The sequence below is a fragment of the Adiantum capillus-veneris genome, chromosome 16 (genome assembly GCF_014529385.1).
Source record: "Adiantum capillus-veneris isolate H3 chromosome 16, ASM1452938v2, whole genome shotgun sequence".
Taxonomy (NCBI): Eukaryota; Viridiplantae; Streptophyta; class Polypodiopsida; order Polypodiales; family Pteridaceae; genus Adiantum; species Adiantum capillus-veneris.
Genome location: NC_140946.1, coordinates 133,068,822 through 133,093,581, shown reverse-complemented (window position 1 = coordinate 133,093,581; position 24,760 = coordinate 133,068,822). Strand labels below are relative to the sequence as shown.

Genomic DNA, 24,760 nt, shown 5'->3' with positions numbered 1-24,760 from the left:
GTAGGGGCAAAAAGTTGAAGTGGTTATCAAAAAAAATATAGTAGCCGAGGCACTGAAGGTGCCAGCAGAAGGTATGACAATGTGGGCCAAGGATAGGAAAACAACAGGAAGTTTTACCAAGGATACAGATACCGCCACCTTCTCTGATCTCATTCTAAGGCCAGTGGAGGATCCAGCTCGTCTTCACCACCAACATTTTCACTTCCTTTCAAAGAGACCACCACGATACACAACTTCGAATCATGCAGTCGCAACTACCTTCACTCAAGTGTTGAAGTCAACAACAAGGCAGGCAATAGCTCACGTGCAATACGTGCTTACAACACTCAAGAACACAAAAAAGGAAGGTAAGATCACATATATGGGCGCTCCAGAAGTTCTAACACAAATCGCACACCATGCTATTGGAATGGCAGATAACTTGCCGCCAACCATATTAGAAACATGGATAGTATCAGCTCAACCTTCTCCACGAACCATGAGATTGATGAAGAGAAGAGTATATAAATCAGATGAGGAATTTGCAGAAAGCACGCGTGAAGCCCACAACAGTGAAGCTCTGAAATTAATGAAGAAACGAGGGCAAGAAGAGAAGAAATGAAGAACAAAGCAGTGGAAGCTCATCAAGAGGAACCTCAGCAGAAAAAGGCAAGGTTTGAAAGAGAGAAACAGTCTTATGAAAGAAGCCGCCAAGCTGCAGGCGAGAACCCTGAGTCATGGAGCCCGAGGGAGGTCAAGGGTCCAAGGAGCAAGAACCCCGCGAAGAAGGTCCTCGAGGATCAGAAAGATTTACTGGAGCGGATGTATGCAAAAGCTGAAGCTTTGAAGATTCAGGAAGCTCTAGAAGCTCAAAGAAAAGCAAAAGAAGAAGCGGCTGAGCAACAAAGGCAAGCAAAAGCTACACAACAAAGTGAATCACACCCTGAACAAGAAGAGATGTCTCCAAGACCCTCTTCACCAACTACAGAATAAGAAGATCAGCCCATGCCAAGTCCAAGCCCTTCACCCACAACTAAATCCAATGAAGGCGAGGATACAAAGGGAAAAGATCCTAAGCAACAGGAAGAGGCAAATTTTGAACATCCCAAGGAATCAGAAAAAATTGAAGCTGGACCTTCTACAACAACTTAAGCAAAAGCAATTGAGGAATCCACGAAGCCTCAAGAGGAACCAATTGAACTAGCTACAAAGCCTCAAGAAGAATCAGTTGAACCTACACGGCCACAAGCAGAAGTCGATGCACCATCAAAATAGTCACAAACCAACATCACAAAAACTTCTAAGCAGTTGCAGGTAGAACCTGAAGACTAGGAGACCACAAATGAAGTGATCATGCAGGTGAATGAGTATGCAAAGAAAATGTAGTTGATGACAAAAAGAATGCAAACAGTAGCACTTAGCTCAGTGCCAAGGCTAACGAACTGGAACAGGTAATAGATGCTCTACAAGGTGAGCTAGAAGACAGAATGAACATTATTGAAGATCTTCAAAGACAAATTAAATAGCTGAAAAACGAAGCATAACAACACCAAACTGTCAAGGAAAGACATCAAAAAGAGATAGAAGATTTGGGGATCCTCCTCACAAAGCTGTCTGATGCATGCAAGAGTAAGGACCAACAACTGACTGAAGTGATCAACGAACTTAAAATCACTACTCAATCAGTTCAAAAGATCCAAGTGCAACTAGATGTAGCCAATGCCTCCTTGCAGTACTCTGAGCAAAGAATCAATGACCAATCAGCATTTTTAAGGCAGAGAAGGGAAAACCCTGCCGTAGCTTCACGCAAGGGAACAGATGAAGTCTACAAGACCTTGGAAAAGAGGAACAATGACCTTGAACTTGAGTTGAAGCTTGAACAAGCACAAAGACAAGACCTTGCATTAATGAGGGTACAAAGAGAAGAGCAACTACTCAAGGAGATAGAAGATTTGAAGACCGCCTCGCCAGCCGTGAACCTGAAGACTACTTCAATCCATGAAGCTGTGTCAAGAGATGACACGGTTCAGGAGGGGGGGAATGTTAGCAGCAAGCTAACTCAGATAACATTTTTTGAGAGCTTTTATTGTAAAAACACTTATACTTTTGATAAATCAGGAATGTTTTAACTCTTATTTTCCAGATGGATAGTGTAATCTATGACCCGGGGCTATAAGCTTCCAAATTGTATCAACTTATATTTAGTTAGTGCTCCCAGATTATTAGTTTTGACCAAAGAAACCTTGACTAAGGTATAAAGGCCAATTTTTGTAAGTTATTTTCAAGTTTTGCATAGTAGAAACACAGCGTGAGCTAACGGCGCTCACTTCTCTCCTTCTCGTGCTTCCTACTCCCTTCCCGGTTTTCACATTGCAGTGCCATCTGTTGTGTTGCAATCACATGTAAAAGCTCTACGCATTGACGTAAACATATCATGCTAAACCGTAGCTTATGGCGTCGCCAACCCGCGGCATAATTTCATCATAAATAAGAATTTAAGCTAGGAAATCACAAAGTAAGTAGAGGCGGGGTATTGGGGCATCATTGCTAAGCAACTAGATGCATTCTGGGTCGAAAATGACTAAGTCAAAAACTCACTGCTGTTAATAGTCGTGATTTTTTCACTTGACCTACAGTGATATTTGAGACCATAAACATGTATGCTAGGTCTTATATACATGTCTTAGACGTTTCGTAACATTTGGATGTCGTTGATGCTATAACGGTCATGTTTTGTTTGCCGATTAGTGACTAGCTTTTGGTGACTTTGGTCATTTGAGTATAGCTTGAGTTAGATGCAAGTTGTCAGTTGTTTTCCAAGAGGTTGACACCCTCTTGTAGCCTCTATGCACTAGTCGAGTTAGCTTCGTCCCATGGATTGACAATTATGTTCGTGGTTCTCGTGATGTCTGCAATAAGATAGGAGTGAGGTTAGAAACCCGTCCCACAGTGTGGCTCATGGATAGTGGCCTCTAGTGGATAGTGGGTAGTTTCCTTGGCCTCCAATGTGGCAACATGTGTGCTGCCTTGGGTGTTTTTTTGTAGGGCTTTCCCACATGGCTAGGTGGCTTTCCTTGGTGCCTCCTTAGAGGGCTTTCCCATGAGTGTCCTTAGGAGATAATGATGGCATCGTGATGTACTTGGGGTGTTCATGAGTGAGCGAGTTTACTCGAGACTACATTAAATGTGAAAACAAAGTCCATTTTAGTTTGGGGAGAAAACGACTTGGAGGGGAAGTTAAGTTGAAAACAGAGGGGACAAAGGTGAAAAGGAAGAGGGCTCACCCAAAGGAGGGGAGAAACAGTTGGTGTGTGGGCATAATAGTGAAGGAGAGATTCTTCTTCTTTGGTGGTTTGTGGCATAGAGGGGAGCTCGACTTCATCTTGCTCATGTGCCCAAGGAGGAAGGCATCTTGTTACTCGTCAACAAGAGAGGGATAATCTTCCATGTGATGATGTGGAGAGCTGTGCATTGGGGACTTTGCCATCAGAAGAAGTTTCTTCTTCTATATTGGTTCATCGCATAGGGGAGGATGGAAATCAACTTGTTGGTGGGTAGAAGCAGAGGAGAAGGGTTTTTTGGGCAGAGATGAAATTTCTCCTTCTCTCTCTCTCTCTCTCTCTCTCTCTCTCTCTCTCTCTCTCTCTCTCTCTCTCTCGTGAAAACTAACCATAAGGAGAAGCCATGCATTGTGTACAACAATGAGACACTTGAAGTTGTGAGGGCTTTAAGTACCTTGGCCTTGAGGTTTTGGCCAATCACAAGTGGCATGAATATTCTATGCATCGTTTGGAAGTGGGAAAGAGAGCATAGTATGCATTTGGGAACATGTGTAATGTGGGAAACATCAAGTGTTGGGTTCTCAAGAGTACCTTTTTGACACATTGGTGACACCGATTCTTCTTTATGGAGTTGAAGTGTGGGGTGAAAGCATCTCAAAATCTACTTGGAAAGAGTTTGAGAATGGCCAAAAGCATTTTCTTACACGCTTTCTCCAAGTCAAGACACAAACACCATATATACTCCTACTTCTTGAGTCAGGATCTCTTCCAATTGAGGTTATGGGCATGGAAAGGGTTGTGGAGTACATGATAAAGATGCATCAAAACCCCTCACATCGACTTCCTAAATTGCAAGGGAAGCAAGCAAAAAAGTTCAAAAGATGAATAAAAGCAAGATCTTGAGCACGGGATGGATGCAAGACATAAAGAAGTGGTTTGGGAGATGGGATGCATTACACTTGCTACTTGATGCCTCAATTGACTCTCAAGTGAATGAAGCTTTCCTACAACGCCAATGTATTACAGCTTGGGAGGAATCCGGTGGGTCACACTTCATACATTACACCACCCATATTGCAACCAATTACAAAACCGTGTTCTTCGCTAAAAGGGGAAACCGTACTCATACTTACATGCTTGAGCCTATCCCCTTGTCAGTGATACGAACTATCGCAGCCATTTGGCTTAGCTCCCACTCCCTTTGATGTGAGACAGGGCGTTGGGGCAATGGAGAAGAGTCAAATTGACTGTGCACATTATGCTCACTGCAAGTTTGAGAGTCTGAGTACCACACCCTACTAGAGTGCTCAGCTTTTGGTCACATCCGAACTTGCTTCTCTCACATTTTTATCCATGACTTAGACCTACACATTTTCCTCTCCTAACCACAATGTGGGCTCTCCATTGCGACTCTCATCACCACAATTTTAGAGCATCGAGAGTCACTCGTCAGCCACACACATACTACATCACATGTAACTTTGGTCCCATAGGTCATATTTGACCTCCGACGATGATAATAAAATCTCTCTCTCTCTCTCTCTCTCTCTCTCTCTCTCTCTCTCTCTCTCTCTCATCTACAGAAGGAAGAAGGAGAAGGGTTTTTTGGGCAAAGTTGGAGTTTCTCCTTCTTCTTGTTGTTCTTCTTCTTCTTCTTCTTCTTCTCTCTTCTCTCTCTCTCTCTCTCTCTCTCTCTCTCTCTCTCTCTCTCTCTCTCTCTCTCTCTCTCCCCTACAGAACGTGTCAAAGGAATCTCGAGTATGTGCCCTACGATGGCTTGAGCACATATTGGGAAGAGGATAACAAAGGTAACTCAAGTGTGTGCCGCTACAAACTTTGAATACACATTGCAAAATTTATTAGGGTTCTCATATAGGGTTTCAAGCAGTCACCTCTACATCTTTCAAGCAGTCACTCTACAACATCTTTCTTCTACCTATTTTTAAACCAATATAACGTACTTGGGTTCTTGTCTACTTTCGCATCTCTTCTTTGTTTTAGTTTATCTATCTCATAACTATCATAGTAGAGGCCCTTCACACCTTCTCGGTCCCCTCTCAAACTGATGTTTATTTGATAGCATCGAGCCAACATAGCCATTGATAGACATGTTGCTAGTCCCATTCATGTCATACGTTTTATCCTTAAGTTGATTTTCTTGGGCCGCACCAAGGTTTCCCATGCTTCTTTTGAAGAGCTCAATGTGTTTCATAACATTTTTGTCTTTCTCCTCCCGTGTCTTAGAGGCTTTGACTTAACTATAGTTGCATTCGTGAAGCTTAAGCTCGGGGTCATTGTGGTTGTCTTCCTTGATACATAGGTATCAAAGATCCTAGGTTCTAGGCATATTGAACTTACTATAACTAAGTACATACGAAAAAATATTTTTCTCGATTAAAGAGAGAGGCTTTATTTCTTGCACTTCCGAATAGGCCAACGAGTGGTTCTTTAGGAGGGCAATCAGCGTGTGTTCTACAGCTTCATAAGCAAATTAATGTGCCAATATAAGGTTTTCAAATATGAATTCACTACTAATGAATTGGAAGGTGGTTGGTTGCGTCAACCTCCAAATAAACCTCTCGCTCAACCATTATCAGCAAGAACCATTCATGTCAGGTCTAGGGTGGTCTAGGGTGGTCTTGTAAGGGCAAGGATGGCTAGGAGCCACGTGTAAAACATGCATGGCAAGGGTCTCGATAGTTGAGCCAAGAAGTGATACTTAAGGGAGTTGGATGGGGAGGAGATCAACATGCAAGTACCCAAGGTCGTACAATTTACTTTGGTTAAACTATTCTTAAATGAAACGCCAAACAAAGTGTATTACATTGAAAAAAGAGAAGTGAAAATGTGGAGTGGATCATGTGTATGAGTCCAAGAAAACTTTCTTGGGATTTAGAGAGTGGAAGTGCCAATGAAAAACAAACCTAAATTGTATTTTTTGTAGGCTAGGATACCAAATCTTGGCCAAATTTCATTGAAGGAAACTTGCAAAAATTAGTAATGTAACGATGGGCAAAGACTTCAAAATTTGAAAGATAAACAATGGTGGTGCCTTTTTGTAAGTGGTGCTTTCACTAAGTCACATCTATATCTATATATCTACATATATTACTATCTATACTATATATTAAGGAGACTGGTTTTCCAGTGCCACGTGTCAAAGTTTGCTGCATCTGGTGAGTTCCGATTTATATGAGTGAGGGGGAGAGAGAGAGAGGCGGCCGAAGGCCGCCGGCCACACTAGTATTAAAAAGGAAGGGTAGGGTTACACGTGGCTGTAAATGCCTCTGCCTACAATTTTGAGGGCTTCAACCTCTTGCAATCGTTCGCTCCCCTTGAATATTTCGATTGACGCTCCCCTCGATAGGTGGACAAGTGCGGGCTTCTTTATCTCTCTCTCTCTCTCTCTCTCTCTCTCTCTCTCTCTCTCTCTCTCCCCCTTGACCTGCGGCTCTCTGAGGCTGTGGTGCTCTTGACTTACGATGCTTGACCAGCGGGCTTCTCTCTCTCTCTCTCTCATGACCTACAAGATGGAGCACCGAATGGAGCATGGCCTGAGAGCCACCTCTCTCTCTCTCTCTCTCTCTCTCTCTCTCATGTCTCTCAGTCTCGCTACCAACGTGAATCAGTGATAACTCTCTCTCCTCTTTTTGAGAGCAAGTCTGTCTAAATTGGTGTACATGAAAGGGCTGCTATCCTTGAGGTTCGGGACTGAGAGGATGCCATCTTGAGGTGCAAGAAGAGGAGGCAACAAATGTATCCACCGACTGTTGGAAGCTAGAACATTCTCTCTCTCTCTCTCTCTCTCTCTCTCCTGTTCACACACTTGCAGAGGCTCCCTTTTTGTTTTTTTAAAGGGCTTATACCCATTTGTTTACCAGCGCAAGCCCACGTCAATGCCCGGAGGTAGTCGAAGCAATAACTTAACTCACACGCATGCAACACCCACTCTTGACACATCTTTTATTCTCTCTCTTATATCTTCAAGAAGATTGCAAAACAAATGATCTCAAGCACACAAGGGAGAGGTTCTCCATAGCCCCCCAGCCCCCCCCCCCCCCCCCCCCCCCCCCCCCCCCTTCTCCCTCTCTCTCTCTCCGTCAAGCAATCAAGATGTCGTTGTATTGTTGCATGGCCAAGGGTTGTGTTGAAAGGCTCAGGCTGAGGCTGTTGGATGTAATATTGGAGAGGAGAACCAAGACTCTTGGCACTTAGCACATAGTAGTACATCTAGTGATTGCTTTTACTTGCCCATTTTCCTTGCTCAACTTTTGCTATCTTAAGAATTTGACAAATTGATATCACCCTCCAAGTCGTAAGAATGTAATATTTGAAGACATTGAATGAGAGAAAGAGTTGTGGTTGGTGATGATTGTGCACTAATTGAGAACAAAGAGTTGAAGTATTTTTCAGTTTCATTTTGCTCAAGTTCATGATACGGTACCAAATGCTAGGCATCTTTGGGCTTAATCATAGACAAAAAATGTAGCAAACCAAACTCGACTCAGTTATTGGTTGTTTTTTCAAGCCTTACATCTTAAAAATGTATCGAATAAGCGATGGCTTCCACTCATACCTTGGCTCAACATGATAAGCGCATGCTTCTCCTATTTTTGTTTTAGTATACCCAAGTAAATCTCTCTCTCTCTCTCTCTCTCTCTCTCTCTCTCTCTCACACACACACACACACACACACACACACACACACACGCGCATGCGTGCACGTGCGTGCATGCTCAACGTTTAAGTAAGGGTGTATGTACATGTTTGGGAAGGTTTCTCTTTAGATTGCAATGATTTTGGCAAGATTACAATCCTGTAGTGCAATGGGTTGAAGAGGAAGCTACTATCTATGCGCACATAGTGGGTGAGTGCGACATGGCCTCTGCTGTTTACTTGGTCTCTCCATGCTTGACATAGCTTCATCATCTATCTTGAATGGATGTCTGTAGTCTATTAGAGAGAGAGAGAGAGAGAGAGAGAGAGAGAGAGAGAGAGAGAGAGAGAGAGAGAGAAGGACAACAGATAGGTGAGAGATAAAGAGTGGACCAACATGAGCAATTGGGCATTTGGGCCCTAGGCACCGTTAGTGAGGTGCGCATCAGGTGCATGCCTCATCTCTATAGATTTTAGGGGGAAGTGGATCTCTGCTTAATGCCCAAAATTCTCATAATATGGATTGCGGTTCAAGCACAACATCTTCTACAAGATCTACCCCAACCAATGATCCAACTTCTCATAACACTATTCATGTTAATGCGACAAGTAACAAAGAAAAAAATATATTTATGAAGTAAAATGACAAAAAGTAATTAGAGATAAAAAAATTAATTCTCTTTGAAACATATACTTGATAGTCTTCATCAGATAAGGGGGAACTGACCTTAAAAGACACTTTGGTGGAGGCATTTTGGAGCTATTTTTTGGGTCTCAAAAAAGCAAATAAATACCAATCAATAACATTGGAGATAGAAATAGCAGCGATCAATAACTACCAATCAATAATGAAAAGTGCAATTGCCAAATGGAGACTGGGCGAATGGCACATGAGTGCGAAGGTAAAATAAGTCATGCATCACACATCATGCTTTAAAACCATCCAACATATTATATATGAAAGCCCTCTTTATTAATTTTCTGATTGTGGAGGTATCAAGGAGTGGTATGTTGCTTGCATGCATGTAAATTAACCTGTGGAATCTCAAGAGTCCTAGGCATGGACCGGAAGCCTAGAGAGAGAGAGAGAGAGAGAGAGAGAGAGATAAGTTTTTAAAAGAGACCTCAAAGATCCCAACATGAACTTAAGACCTGTTGTGTGTGTGTGTGTGTGTGTGTGTGTGTGAGAGAGAGAGAGAGAGAGAGAGAGAGAGAGAGAGAGAGAGAGAGAGAGAGACTCCACAAGCCAATTATGAGACATGCTCCGATGGAAACTTTCCCAGCCCCAATTTAAAAACTAGTATTTGGAATATGCTCAAGATTTTGATATGTGCCCTCCTTTGATTCGCTAAAAAGTGTACTATTACTAGGCCAAAAGTAAATTTATCAAATATAGCATCTAGCCCACCTTATGGAATCCATGTACTTTTTTCTAATCTTTCTTAATCTAAATTTACCGCTCCACAAAAGAAACATCCTTACTAATGATAGTCTTGTGGTGCAAGGCTTGCCTTTTGGAAGCAACGCGTATAATAGCTCTCCTATAAAAACAACATCATGGGGGTCCACCCCTACATAGAGGAGGATGTGATCTCCCTAAAGGTGCCCAATGATAGCATTCTCCCTTTCTTTCTTCTTGATGATCAAGCATCTGAACATATTATAAAGCTATGTTTATCTCGTGCTCATGCTCACCAACTTCCTTTAACAATCTTGATGATGTGATATACACCGTCTCTAGATTTCTGTCTCTCTTGCTTCTTTCCATGGTACCTGTGCTCATACACCACCATACATGTGCATGTAGCATGTAGCTTAATAACTTCTCGATTTTACCGCCTATGCTCCGCTGGAGGTGGAGGGAGTTTCACTTGTGGGTATATATGTATCCTTATGATATAAAAGATTTGTATGGTATGAAGTGACAAGAGGTAGAATAAGAGTTTCTGAGAAGAGGTGTAATAAGGACGTGCTTAGGCTATGGTCACACGATGCTTAGTTATCCGTAGGTCTGAGACCCTCAGCACTAAAGGCACGGGAAATTTTTGAAGCTCAAGCGGTGGGATCCACGACAGCGAAGTCAAGACACGACGATCGAGACGCGCGCAACCGTAAGATGCCGAGGTAAACTAGGACACGAAAAGGTAAACTTGGACAAGCAGAAGGGATGTCCGAGTTTATTTATCATTATTTGGTTTGCCCATATGTCAACTTCCCCGTCGCGAGTGTAGCGGTTAAAGCATTGGGCTCTCATGGTGGTCACGCGGGTTCGAGCCTGCGATCGACGCCCATTTTTTCCGCTATCCATCCGCCTCGAGATTTCCCCTTTGGACCCCCACTGCGGATCCCATTTCTTTTCTCCCGTGCCCTTTAGTGTTGTGGGTCTGAGACACCGTCTGACAGGAGCTGACCGTGTCACCGTGAGCAGCAGGTAGAAAGAGGGAAAGCCGAGCGATGACCGGTAATGGACGGGCATAGTTTTGTAACTATGCCGGTGGAAAGCTGTTCGCCGTCAGAGAGGGTCAGAGGAAACTAAGCCTCGCGTGATTACTTCTTGGTTGAGTGTTTGAATTAGAACAATCGCTCTCGACGTGCTTACTTCTGAGAAGCACGGTACGCTGGATGTCTTCTCTAGAGGCAGGTCTTTTGCAGCCTAAGGCGACCTTCCCGTTGGAATGGCTTGGCTCGAGGCTTTCTCCACTTTCTTATTCAAGCAGGCGACACCATTCCTTCCTTCATCAGTGGACTTGCTCCAAGCAAGAAGAGGTTTTCATTTTCTCTTTTGAGCTGGTTGTTCAGCAGTAGGCATGTATAACATTGAAGTAAGGAACAGTTAAAAGGTAGACATGGCAGATGGTGAAGCTAATCACTAGCCCTTATTTTTGCTGCCATCCCAGGAGGGGATGTAGAGGGGGTGCCTCAATTAGGTGAGAGTAGAATTTTAACAGGGATTTCAATAGAATGAGTAACCACTGCTCTTCCACATGACCATTACATTGCCACATGTCGCACCCACACTTCAGCTGACATCCGAACATCCTCTTGTACAGATCTGAGTGAAGGACCAATGCCACATCTTTTAAGTAAACTCTCAAAGTATCTATTGTTAGAAACTTAGAGAGCCTTGGTAAACATATCAGCTACATTGTCTTGAGTTGAACAATAAAGTAGGTTGATGTTTCCAACTTGTAAATGCTTTCTTGCGAAGCTATAAGAAATACCAATGTGGTTCACCTTTGAATGATCAATTGGATTCCTTGCAAGAGCTTTAGCACTTGCACTTTGCGTGTCAGATAGGCAAGGGCTTTATGTTTTAGATGTTACAGAATACTAAGCTTTTTCTCAACTTTTTTGAATATCTAAACTCTGAAGCTTTCCCATCACAGAGACGAGTACATTGCCCAAAGTAAGCAATATTCAAAGATAGATCTGCTGAAGAGATGAGTCACTCAGAGAGCAAATGATTCCATAATCACTTTTGCCTACGCTCTCGAGCTTTCTTGCCAATGATAATGTGAAGATTGCTTAAGAATTGGCTAGGTGTGCCAATTGCATGAGAAATATCTGGCCTTCTAGTGTAAGATGCCAAAAAGATCCAAGCAATTGTAGATTCCTTCCTTGTATTTTCAAATTTAAGAGCTTTGTCATACTTACTAAGCTTCCTATGAGACTAAAGGTGGACATAAGAGAGGTTTGCATTCTCCAAATACCTAGAGCCTATTGTACTCAATTTTCATTTCTTCAATCAATCAAACCACAAGTGTTCTGGTCTCTCGAGTCTCATTTTAATCTTAAGTATGAAGTTTTAGTCTTAATTCTAGGATTAGCACCACTAATCCTCACAGTGGTATCAAGGACGCGAAGGTTGTGAGTCTCTCACCCTCGCCACTCCAACTTGCATGGAACTTTAGTATCTCTTTTTTGTACCCATACATGGTATTAAATTCATCAATTTGTAAACAGATTGGTCTCATAGGTCATTTTGGCCTCTTGAAGACGTTAATATATCATTATATTTCCTCTCTCTCAACAATTTGGAACGAATTGGTCTTGTAGGTCATTTTGGCCTTTTGAGGATGTTAATATATCATTTCATTTCTCTCTCTCTCTCTCTCTCTCTCTCTCTCTCTCTCTCTCTTTTGATCATGCACTCTTAAGATGAGAGACAGTTGGAGCCCTAGAGGATCATACCCCCTCCACTTCCAGATCCAGTGAGGGAATGACTCGCACAGGCTGAGACAAGCCGGGCCAGACGACGCTCACGTGTTACTGGATGTAGGGCCCCACGACCACCGCAAATAGATTGAGGAGATCTCGACCCGAGCACGTCGAGCTACTAAGGAGAGACAAGCCCATATAATGGCTCACCCGGCTGCGTCCATCTGAGCAGCCATTGCTCACGATCCTCCCATGTACTACATTTTACACCCCCCTACTGACACAGGATGGAGCTAGCTAGCTTGATGCATTTGCATGGTTGTACTACCTGAGCATATAGACATGCACATACCTCTAGTACTACAGCTCCTTTCCCCCCCGCAGATCCCATCACAAACAAAGGTTTTTATCCTCATCCTTATTTTGTACCAGTTTGGACTGTTTTGTCTTTTTAGATAGATGGAGGACATACACACATGTATCTGTGATTTGTCTCATAGGCTGACTTCGGCCTCAAATAGATGTTAAATTTTTTTTGATTGACTACAGAGGAGACTGATGAGATCCACCAGCGACCAATGCTGGATCTCCTCTGAGTTAGCTATTACTGAGGATACACCCACATTGTGTTGTCATAGCCTCCCATTCAATTCACCCTCTGCCCCCTACTCATATCCTACACAACGGGGTAGGTTTCGTTCGACGTATGGAACGTCTAGTAACGTTCGGTCTGACCCGTTCTGTTTAGTTCGTTTAGTACGTTCCGTTTGGTCGAAAATTGTAGCCGTTTATGACCGTTGGCGGCAGTTTTTGGACGTCGACAAACGAATGTTAGTGGGCGTTTAGGGAGCCATTTTGGAGCATGTTTGCAACCATGTGGCATGTACCAATGCCCATTGCCATGCTCTCCCTCTCACATGCATAATGCCCCATGCTCTTCCTCTCCCATGCTCTTCCTCTACCTATAATTTATTTAAGCAACTCCTCCACCTTGTTCTCCAACACAACATACAAGCTACAAGCTCTAGCCTCTCAATGCTCTCATCATCCATGTGCTCCCATTGAAGCTCTCAAGTGACAAGGCTCAAGCTCTCCATCTTCTATCCTTTGGGTCTCTCCCCCTCAAGCTCCCATTGAAGCTCTCGAGTCTCAAGTGACAAGCTCTCCATCTTCACTCCCTTGGATCTCTCCCTCTCAAGCTCTCATAATTCACGTCTCCCTCTCTCTTTCTCCCACCCCCACCCCATCCTTCCAAGTGCGCTCTCTCTCTCTCTCTCTCTCTCTCTATAATCTATCGATACATCATACTAGTAGCTACTAGCTACATACTACATAATGCCTCCTCTTCATGAAGCCTTTGAGAAGCATTGCCGCTATTTTGAGCGGGTGGGGGGCAAGCAAAACGCTTGTAAGTGGTGGTGCAAATATTGCCCAAAAGGTATGACCTCTTCCGTCACCTCAAGCATACAAGCAAACGCTCCCTAGACATGGCGTTTGCGTCGTTCGGAGGTTTTCTAGCATACAACAAAACGCTCCCCAGACATCCCGTCTGCGTCGTTCTGAGGTTCAAACAATACCAAAACAGTTTTCTCACTACTCCACCCGGGAGTAAAATCATCATTCAATGAAACTTGTATTAAAACCAGAGTCAAACATTTCAAATCGGCACCAAAACAGGTTCAAAACAGATACCATCCATTTCAACAGAAGCAACAAACAAGTTCTCAAAGAGAGCTCAAACTTAAAAAGCAATCTCGACATCAATCGAGCTTGAAAAGTCGATTGACTTTCTACCTTGAAACTTGCACCAAAAATTAGGGCTAGGTTCCTTCCATAAGGTCGTAGCCGACCGCAACACGATCCACAAACTCTTGAATAGTCGAAACAAGCCTCGACAAGCAATGTTCCTGTGGCAGTGATGGTAGTCCCAAGACCTGGCAATCACACTGGACCTTCATGGTTATACGAGACACCTACTGAGAGATGTCGAGAAGTTTCAAGTTATAATCTGCTAGGGTTTCCATGGCAAGCATTTCAGGATACCCCACTCTGCCAGAAGTTGCACTTCGAAGGAAGATGTCAAAAACCATATAACTTCGGACAAAAATTTTCTTGAAAGCTTGCCAAGTCCTTGGAGTGTGCGGCTTGGTAGCTATAGATATCCATCATTGCATGGTGTTGCATTTGAGAAAAACAGCAGCTCGAAACAAATCTTGGATCCTTCTCTTGCAAGTGATCTTTATGGCTTATGCCCTGTAAGACATGAGCGGTGAAGACGGGAGCGCGTCCGATGCGCGATGAAGTAAGGGTGGGACTGGCTAATAAGTCCGGGGTCGGGACCCGAAGATACTTCAAGTAAAATTCCATTTAGTCTTTGGTTTGCTTTGTCTGCTCTTTTGTAGGACCTTAATGCTTTTAGAAAAGCACACGCCTGATGCTCTGATACCACTATCACAAGACGGGCACCACGTGCCAATAGAAAAGAACAGATTGAACAACTTTTAGCACTTCAATAACAACTGAACTGAGAGAGAGAGACGACACGCGACACGGAGTGGCAGAAATCTACCCCTGAGAGTATTGGCCCCAAACCTTGGCGCCCCTTTCCGTATTTCTTTATATTGCATCATCAAAGTACAAGCTAGTACTCCATCCTTTGCACCTTCGTCCAGAAGCATGCTAGAGAATGAGCCCATGGCCTCATATTTAAAGGCCCTAGGCCTTAAAAGCAGTTTACATGAAAAGCCTTCAAACTCAAAAGCATCTGGTCCAAAAGCAATGCCCAAAAACCTGCTAGCGTGATTTACGAAAATCCCTACAACTGCCACGTCCAGCAGCGCAAATCGCGGAAATCCATACAGGCTGCCACGTAAGCATGTCAACGCAATTTCAGGGCTGTCTATACAGCTGCCACGTCATCAGGTTCTGTGCAAGTCTTGTGTGTGTGTGTGTGAGGGTCTAGCTTTATTTTAATTCCTTTGTCACTTGGGCCCCATCGGACGGGATCCCATAAGTTGGTAGGACTTCTTCTTCTGCTGTTGCTTGTTCTTCTCAGGGTTTAGGCCCCTCGGCTGTGATATGAAGGTTGGCTTTGCTCTCTAGTGACTTGACATGTCAGCAGTTTGTGACAATGAAACTCTCGGCCAACAGCCGTTTCACACTGGCCATGCAATGTCTGGGCATTTGTGATTTTGACAAGAGGGTCCCAAAAATTTAATAAAAATCAAGGGAAAGAAACCAACAAATAAATATAGTGGTTGTCACAATCTCGTGACAGATAGTTTCCCACGACGTTAAAGATTCTCTTTTTTTTCTTCTTCTTCTCTCTCAATTGTTAGTAAAATGATGTGACCAATCGGTTCTGTAGTCATGTGTTTGATTGTTAATTAGGTTGTGTATATTTTGCTTGACAAAAGTAAAGTAAATTTCCTGACTCACAGCAGGTATTGGTTGTGGTGGGTGGCGGTGCAGCTGGCGTATTTGGTGCAATTAGAGCAAAATCACTTTGCCCCTCTTTGAATGTTTTTGTTTTGGAGCAAAATCAACTTCTGGCAAAGGTACTAGTTTTTTTTGGATATTTTGGATATTTTTGTATCAGATGATGCTACACAGGGATTAAGTTTATTGACTGGTTTATTAAAATGTATATTTGGCTAAGGTCACATCAAGTAATTGTTGCAACCTATACTCAGAATTAAATAGATTCATTTTAGCCAAGATATTAAATAAAATCATTACAAGATCATTGTTTCATGGAAGATTTTTCGCTAACAGGTATTGCCAAGGCACAACTTTGCATGCTCTGGAATGCCATCATGCTTGCAATTCATAGTGTGGTCTGGGTTGTTCCCAACATGGTAGATTGTGTCTGGCTGAATCATATGATATTAGATGTTTGAGAAGTCAGCACAGTTTTTTTTTTCCGAGACTTCCATTAGTTAATAAAATTGCCCATAGGGCTACAAACCACCTCTACTAGAGAGGGTGACATCAAAAGCATGGGGAGACACTCCCCGTGAGTAAACAAAATATGTACAATGAGGCTAAATCACAAAATGGGAGGAGGGAAAAGCCACATAGTTGGCCGATAGTGCCATCTGGGCACATCTTGGTCCAAGGTGAAAAAGGGCCCAGGGCACCAGAGACGTAGGAAGGCCTCTCTGCGCTCCCGCATGCGGTCGGAGCTGCCACGAAGTCTCTCGAACTGACCCCTGAGAGTATGGATCAACTCCAGCCAAAAGTCACGAACAGTCTTCGCCCGTGGGATAGGGCGAGCCTCGATGATGCAGAAGCAGCCCACCAAATGAACTAGAGTGTCAGGCCACAGACGAGCTCCCAACACACCTCTCTCTCACTGCACCACTCCCGGAGGGTAAGCTTTGTAGCAGGCTGAAGTGTAGGTCGACCCCCCCGGAGCACTATCATCCTCCTCGTGGAAGATAGCTCAAACTGGAGCGTAGGGCACGTAAGGGTGGACCAGGCAGCAACACCCCAAGTGTACTGTCACGCTGTGGAAAGTGCTGGCATCAGCCAAAGAATCTGAAGCCAAACCTGCTGTGCCATTGGGGCAGTCCCACAGACAGTGACGCTGACTCTCCAAAGGATGGTCGCAAGCTGCACAGGCTGCCGAAAGACCACTATGTACCAGCTAGCTCTCCATTGCTGTAGCTCTGTGTGTAACTAGCCACTGGAACAAAGTGACTTGCCTCGGTTGTCTGGAGTCCCATAACCGCTCCCAAAAGCTCAACAAGAACTTAGCTGTGAGACCCTCCTCGTGCCAATGAAGTGCTGCAGTAGGACGAGCCTCTCTCCGTGCTGCCAGTATGTGACGCCCCAGTCGAACAATGTACTGAAAGGAAGGGGTCCCAGGGTGGTCGGCTGAAGAGGAGGGGTCTCTCAAAACCACTCTCCTGGGTCCCACTGCACTCGTGCTAGAGGGCAACTCTCCTAAGCCCATAGCCTCCAGTGGCCTGTCTCAAGGTCTGCTGGTCAGGATCTGTGACACAATCCTCCCAGAGATGCCCACTGCTTGTATCCTCTGAAAACAACACATTGCAACTTGTGGAACTTGCTGGGGCAGGATCTGTGACACAGTCCTCCCAGAGATGCCCACTACTTGTATCCTCTGAAAACAACACTGTAACCTGTGGAGCCTCTACTGACACTCTATGTAGTCAACCCTCGCCCTAGATCTCGAAGAACATGGGGGGTACTGACTCCGAGCAAGCACGAACTGCAATGAGGACCTCTAGGCTCCAGTCGCGTGAAGGCGCCCATCCATCTGGGAGCTGCTGTCTCTAGAGGGGTGAGCCACTCAGCTGGTAAAGCCTCTGTGATGTCTTGGCACATGCTCTACACCCCTCTCATGCCCTGTAGATGGATGCTTTGTACCTCCTCTGGAAAACCTGAAAACTGAAGCCAGTCGCCTAGAGTGCGGGTTGGGCCCTCTGCCATCGGACCCCCAAGAAACATGAGGCCTACTACCAACCAAGTGGCCTCTCTATGTGCTAACCATGGGGTTCCAAACCAGGGGCTGTCTCTATCACAAACGGGAGCGCATAACAATATAAAATATACTCGGATAAATAGAATTTATCACTTAATACTGAAGCCAAAGGATATAGAGAGAAATAAATAGAGAGAGAGAGAAGATCGACACAGTACTGGGACCAGAAGATGGGATGGTCCCCCCCTTAAAGAGTATTCTTTATTAGGGAGAATCTTTTTACAAGCACTAGAACCGGAGAAAACCCCTCCGTTCTAAATCTCTGACTCGATGGTCGTTCCTTCCCGTAAGGGAAATCCGAGAGACAAGCTTTTTCCGTCTGTACTCGGAGTTGAGACTCCGCAGACAATTTCCGAATTCCGTTTCCGGCATTCCCAAGTGTAGGCCGAAGCCTTCTCGCTTCTCCTTCGCGATGAAGTACCTGCAAACACACATGCAAACACACGACAACATTTCGTATGGCGAATCCACAATAGGTACCTGTCGCTCTTGCGCGAGAAAAGCGACTTCCGTGCTTCGTAGTCTCGCGATCTCTCGCGTCTTCTGGCGGCAGAGTCTTCTCTTGCTGGCGTTGGCAACCTCCTTTACAGTGAGGGCATGTGGTGCTTTTATAGCTCCTTCACCATGGCACGAATAGCTGCTCGCGTAGAGATCGCAGCTATAACCGGCCTGTACAACGTAGAGGGCGGTACTATTTCAATTACCTGTTAACTTTACACAGAGCACTGAGAAGGGAAGAGAACACAGTTGCGTCCAGCGACTAGAATGTCACTACGCACACGAGACCGACACCCTGTAGGCCCCAAAGATTGGCGCCCCTTTCGGTATTTCTTTATTCAAATTAAAGTAGATGATCCGACCACTTCGCACAAGCTTTCACAAAGCTGTCCAAACCTGGCGAGGGCTGAAAACGCAGGTTTTCGACCTGATTTTGGCAGCATAACGGCGCAAAAACCCTTGTAGGTCAAAAACACCTGTCTAGGACGGATTCCCTCGATATCTGGAAGCTTTCTGGTGAGCTGTCACAGAAATTCAGCGGGCTGTAATTCTCTGTTTTTCACTGCCGGGAGCCCAAAAGCCTGTACACGCATCCCAAGGCTCTCACGAGGCTCCCCCGATGTTCCCTTGCAGTTTAGGTGCGAAACCCTAAACCTGTATAAAAACACAGCAGGCTGTAATTCCCTGTTTCGGATCGTTTTTAGCGGAGCGAACACGCCTACACGTGTCCCAAGGGCTCCCGCATGCAATGGGACAGTTCCCCTGTGAATTGGACGAGTTTTCACGCGAGAAAACTCTCCAAACTCGCAATCTTTCGTGATGGAGCTGTGCGTACCTGTGGGGGATTAGCAATTAGCTAATCCGGTTCCTGTTCAGAAGGCTCTTGCCTTGGCAAACGCGCATAAACCCCCAGAACTGTACATAGGTCAAATGAGAAGCCCACTAGTGGGGCATAACATATTGTACGTAGGGGAGAAAGAGAGCAGTATGTAGCGTGCGGGGCATCACTCCCGTCACCATACTGTGCATAGAGGGCAAGGTAAGCATTCCATAGCTTCTGTATCTGCTACAATCCACCTGAGGCTGAAAATGACGCCCCCTTTGTTGATATGCAGCTCGTTTTTGCCTCCCAGAGTGGCAGAATCGCTCACAGGCTGACACGTCGCCCAGTTTCCGAGTTTGGGCTTTCCCTGCTAAAAATATCTCAACTGGTGCGTCAGTTGACTTGGCAGCAGAGCAATAGAATGTTCCCCTTGTCATTCCAGAGCTAATGACGCGAACACATTTTCCGGTCAAAAATAGCAGTTCCCTAAATTTTAGGAGATGCTTCCATGGCGTCCCTATCGGTCTCCTGACCATCATTGAAGACTACCATTTGACCAACATCTACAATGTGGGTCAAATGGTGCGTCAGTTGACTTGGCAGCAGAGCAATAGAATGTTCCCCTTGTCATTCCAGAGCTAATGACGCGAACACATTTTCCGGTCAACATATGGTGCGTCAGTTGACTTGGCAGCAGAGCAATAGAATGTTTCCCTTGTCATTCCAGAGCTAATGACGCGAACACATTTTCCGGTCAAAAATAGCAGTTCCCTAAATTTTAGGAGATGCTTCCATGGCGTCCCTATCGGTCTCCTGACCATCATTGAAGACTACCATTTGACCAACATCTACAATGTGGGTTAATTTACTGGCCCCTTTCAACTTATAAAGTTGCAGTGACTTGACGAGTGACCCAAATTCCAGTTTGGCGCACACGAGCTTCCATACTCATCAGAATTCAGTGCTAACTGGCTCGGGCAGTCCCTGTCTGACCGACCTAGATCCCCGATGTGAGAAACCCATTTGGCTGCAGCCGTTTCACACTGGCCATGCAATGTCCACTTGCACCTTTTCAAGGGTTCCGGGACAAACAAGTAAAAATAAAATAAATATATCTAATACTTATTTACGGAAGGCAACAAGAAAAATACACCTCCTGGTGACACACCCCACCCTTGAAATACTGCAAGCGACCTCGCTTGCATGCCAATAATACATGCAGATATCTCCTGATATCACATATATTCTATGATGGGAATCCAAGATATACATGCTTCCGGAAATGTAGCGTTGGGCGATTAAACAATCCCACCAACCTGGCTACGACACATATATCAAGCATAGAAGTCTTCTAGTGTACTCTTGAGCACAAACTTCTCTAGCTAAATTCTGTATGGAAAGAGTAGATACAATTGCTTAACTACTCTCTTGAGCATCATGAACCATGCCCTTTTCCTTAACCTGGCCTTTTCAAAGCGCAAAAGTACCCAATCACCAAGTGAAAATACAAGTTCACGACGGTGACGATCAGCAGCTTTCTTTTGCTTAGCCTGAGTCTTCTCAAGAGCAATCTTTATCTTCCTGTATGTTTCATCCATATCTTGCACATACTTGTCTGCCTCAAATATCTTGTCCTTAGTCTGCAAAATGGGTGGGACTTTCTTTCCTCCTTCCACTATCTCAAATGGTGCCTTGCCTGTTGATGTATGCACAGTGTTATTGTAAGCATATTCAACCAATGGGAGATGGTGTTCCCAAGTTGCCTTGTGCTCTGAGACATAACATTTGAGTAGGTCCAAGACAGTAGAATTTGCCTCTTCTGACTGTCCATCAGTTTGCGGATGAAACGAAGAAGAGAACTTGAGCGTAGTGCCCATGTTCTCAAACAATGCCTTGTAGAAAAGACTCGTCATACGTGGATCCCTGTCACTGACAATTGACTGAGGCATCCCATGATATTTAAAGATATTGCTCATGAATATCTTGACCATGTGTTGTGGCTTTATCTTCTTCCTAACAGGAATGAAATGGGCCTGCTTACTGAACCTACAAATGATAGTCCAAATCCCATCATTTCCTGTTTGCGTCCTTGGAAGATCAAAGATAAAGTCCATTGCTATACTTTCCCATGGCCTATCAGGGATCGGCAATGGCTGCAACAATCCCGATTGCTTTTGTCTGTCAAATTTGACTTTTTGGCATACTAAGCATGATCTTACAAATGTGTCAACATCTTGACGCAAAGCTGGCCAATAGAAGAATGCCTCAACCCCTTTCACTGTCGCATCAATTCCACGATGCCCAGCATAAGGTGGAGCATGACTTTCCATCAAAATCTTTGGCCGTAACTGTTTAGTAACGCATAACTTTCCATGCATCATGAGAAAGTCATTCTTAAGCATATAGTGCTCATGATGTTGCCCATCAACAAGCTGGTCATAGATCCTTGCAAAATCTGAATCTTCCGCATATTGTGTCTTCATTTCGTCTAGTTCACAATGGTACGGAATTGACACTGCTGAAATTTGGGGCTTTCGTGACAACGCATCAGCCGCCACGTTCTTTTTCCCTTGCACATGCACAATCTGAAAATGGAACATTGACAAGATGTTTGCCCATCGCATGTGCTTCTTAGACAACTTCGTCTGTGTAAGAAAATATCGCAAGGTTTGATGATCCGTTTGGACAACAAAATCAACCCCTAGCAAATAGTGTTTCCAACTAGTGAGAGCATGAATTACTGCCAGCAATTCTTTCTCATAGACTTGCAAGTTCCTTTCAGTCTTCAAAAGAATTCTGCTCTCATATGCGACTACTCGGCCATTCTGCATTAGAACTGCACCAAGACTATGGCCACACGCATCACATTGAACCACAAAAGGTTTAGAAAGATCTGGCAAAATAATTACCGGATCTGAAGTCAGCTTCTCTTTCAAGTGTTTGAACGCTAAAATTTCCTTGGCTGTCCACTTGAAAGTAACTCCTTTTCCTTGCAGTGCATGGAGTGGAGAAGCAATCTCAGCAAAATTTCGGATGAACCTCCTATAATAGGAACATAAGCCTAGAAAGCTTCGAATGTCATGTACGGACTTCAAGTCTGGCCATGACCTAATTGCTTCCACTTTAGCGGGATCCATGCGTACCCCATCCTTTGAAACAATGTGCCCAAGGAAGTGAATTTCTTGCAAAAAGAACTCACTTTTCTTCGCATTGATGAGTAGCCTATTCTTGCGTAGCTCATTGAAAACTGCGGTCAAGTGATCCCTATGCTCCTCTTCAGACTTTGAGTAGACAATCATGTCATCAAAGAAGGTACCCACGAAGTTTCTATGTGGTGTTAAAATTCTGTCCATCATTCTATTAAATGTGGTAGGAGCATTTGTGAGACCAAATGGCATGACAAGAAACTCATAGACACCAAATGTTGTCTTGAACGCAGTCTTATGGACATCTTCTGGTCTAATGCGTATCTGATGATACCCGCTCTTTAGGTCTATTCTTGTAAACAATGACGCTCCCTCAAGCCGATCAAGAATGTTATCTATCCTCGGTATGGGGAACCTGTTCTTGATAGTATTCTTATTCAAGGCGCGATAGTCAATGCACATGCGCCATGAACCATCCTTCTTCTGCAGTAAGAGTACAGGCCAACAAAAAGGGGATGAACTGGGCTGAATCAGCCCCTTCTCTAAAAGCTCGTTGACCTGACCCATAATCTCTTTTTGCTGGGCTGCACTAACCCTGTATGGTGGTCTATTCGGTGGACTAGAACCTGGCACAAGATCTATAGTATGATCCTCAGGTCTCTCAGGAGGTAACTCCCCTGGCAAAGAGTCCGAAAAACAATCACTGAAACCACTCAAAAAAGTTGACCTGTCTTTATCTAAGGTAGACAAATTAGATACAACTTGAGGTACTTCTTTTGCAAAGATCAAGTACGCAGAAAGATGATTCTTTATTACAGATGAAATAGCAGAAGCAGAAACAACTGGAACAGACTCGCCTTTAAGCTTTACATCAAGGACATGAGTCTTTCCTCTATGTACAAGGGTAATCTTTTTGTTGTAAGTATCCACCATAGCATGCAACCTGTAACACCATGATACCCAATAACACATCACAGCCCTCAAGCGGCATAATATGAAATTCTTCCGCATCCACATAGCTCTGAATGTGCAGACGAAGCTTTCTTAGAATGGGAGTAACAGGCTCTGAATGTCCTGGGCATGCCAAACCTGCTTCGCCTGTCATACCCATCTCCTCTGCACGAATGCCCAACTTTGATGCCAATTCTGGTGATATGAAATTTGCACGGGCTCGTGGATCAAAGAAAACCAGCAGTGTCTGGTCTCTAACTTTGCCCCAAGCTCTGCACAGCTCCGTGGCATCTGTGTTTGGCTGATCTCCAATCAAATCTGGAACAAGTCCTGCACTCGGCTTTGGCTTCTTCCCTTTATGGTTTGACTTGTCATCCTTATCCTGTGACTTCTTCTGTGGGCACTCATTTGCAAAGTGTCCTTCCTGTTCACAAATGTAGCATTTCTTGGCCTCCCTAAGAGCTTTCCTTTCTTGAAAAGTTTTGCCAGAAAAATGCCTTTTTTGTCCTTGTCCTCGTTCCGAAGAAGATTTAGACTGCTTCTTGGACGTATCAGCTTCTTGAGTGGAGGGCTTCTTTGCAGGAGACTCAGAAGGCTTTGCTGCAACATTGCCCTTGGCTGAAAACTATTTGCCCTGGGCCCCTTTCTTGTGGCTATTAAATCCATCGGAATCTCCCTTCGAGAGATTGTTGGCCACTCTTGCATTCTCTATCAATTGAAACATATTCATGACAGTAGTCTTTGTGCAGTAGTCCCTGATTTTCTTGGGCAATCCGCAACTGTACTTCTTAATTTGTTCTGACAAAGGCACAAACCTGTAAGAGGTGACTGGCAACAGTGTGGCCCAAAACCGTTTATTGCACTCTTCCAGATTCGCACACTGTTTAGCATTCAACTCGTGCCATTCCGTCATTACATCCACTTCAAAAGTGTTTGTCAACCATGCAGGCGCAAAAAGCTGGTTGAATTGGACCCACGTTGTTGGGGCTTGACCCTGGTTCAACAATGCGGTCCACCATTGGAGCGCATTCGCTTTCAAGAAAGTGGCAGCCTTGCGTATCTTTGAAGATTCCGTGAAGTTGCCTCCAGCATAAGCTGCATCGAACTGCTGTATGAAGGTCAAAGCCTTTAATTGGTCATCAGTTCCTCTGAAAGTTTCAAACTTCACTCCCTGCCCATCTTCCTTGTAATCCTTAGGCTGACTCAAAGGAGCCACATTATCATAAACAGGTGCCTGTAACAGTGGTGCTCCATGAGTGTTCATTCCAGCACTCGCATCAACTGTTTTCCCTGTCATATCTGCATTTTGTACATATGGCTGCGAAAAACCAGCCATACCAAATTGTGTTCCAGGCACTCGAAACTGGCCATAGGCACCCTGAAAACCAGGTTGGACACCGATGTTCGCGTACATAGGGTTACCCATGCCTGTTTGCATTGTCCCGAACACATTCCCTGGCATATAACCTGTGGAAGGTCCAGCCATAGCTTGAAACATTGAACCACCTCCAAAATAACCAGAATAAGTATTAGGTAATGGAAGGGTCTGACGCATAGCCTGTTCATTGCTCCCTTGACCATTCACAAACGGTTCTTGTCCAGCTAAAGCAAGTTGCTTTGGATCATTGGACACTGCTAGTTGCTGAACCACATGGGCTTTCCCTCGAGCATCATGAGTCCTCTGCGCATTGGAAATCTCCTTTTCCTGCAACGGCTTAGTCATGCCTTGTGTAGGAGGCTGAAAACCCTGTGTCGGAGCCTG

At 44.4% G+C, this 24,760-nt stretch overlaps 1 protein-coding gene across 6 annotated transcripts in view; it reads left to right on the top strand.

Annotated features, from left to right (window-relative positions):
• Positions 1 to 10,211: 10,211 nt before the first annotated feature.
• Positions 10,212 to 24,760, top strand: part of LOC147439895 (uncharacterized) — a 131,519-nt gene continuing 116,970 nt past the window's right edge. For 2 of the 6 annotated variants that reach the window (XM_086485616.1, XM_086485618.1), the window contains exons 1-2: positions 10,212 to 10,682; positions 15,515 to 15,631. In XM_086485616.1, the coding sequence (XP_086341742.1) occupies positions 10,539 to 10,682; positions 15,515 to 15,631 (261 nt within the window). In that variant the 5' untranslated portion in view covers positions 10,212 to 10,538. The remainder of the gene's footprint in view (positions 10,683 to 15,514; positions 15,632 to 24,760) is intronic. The other 4 variants (XM_086485617.1, XM_086485615.1, XM_086485612.1 and 1 more) reach the window with 4 other exon arrangements.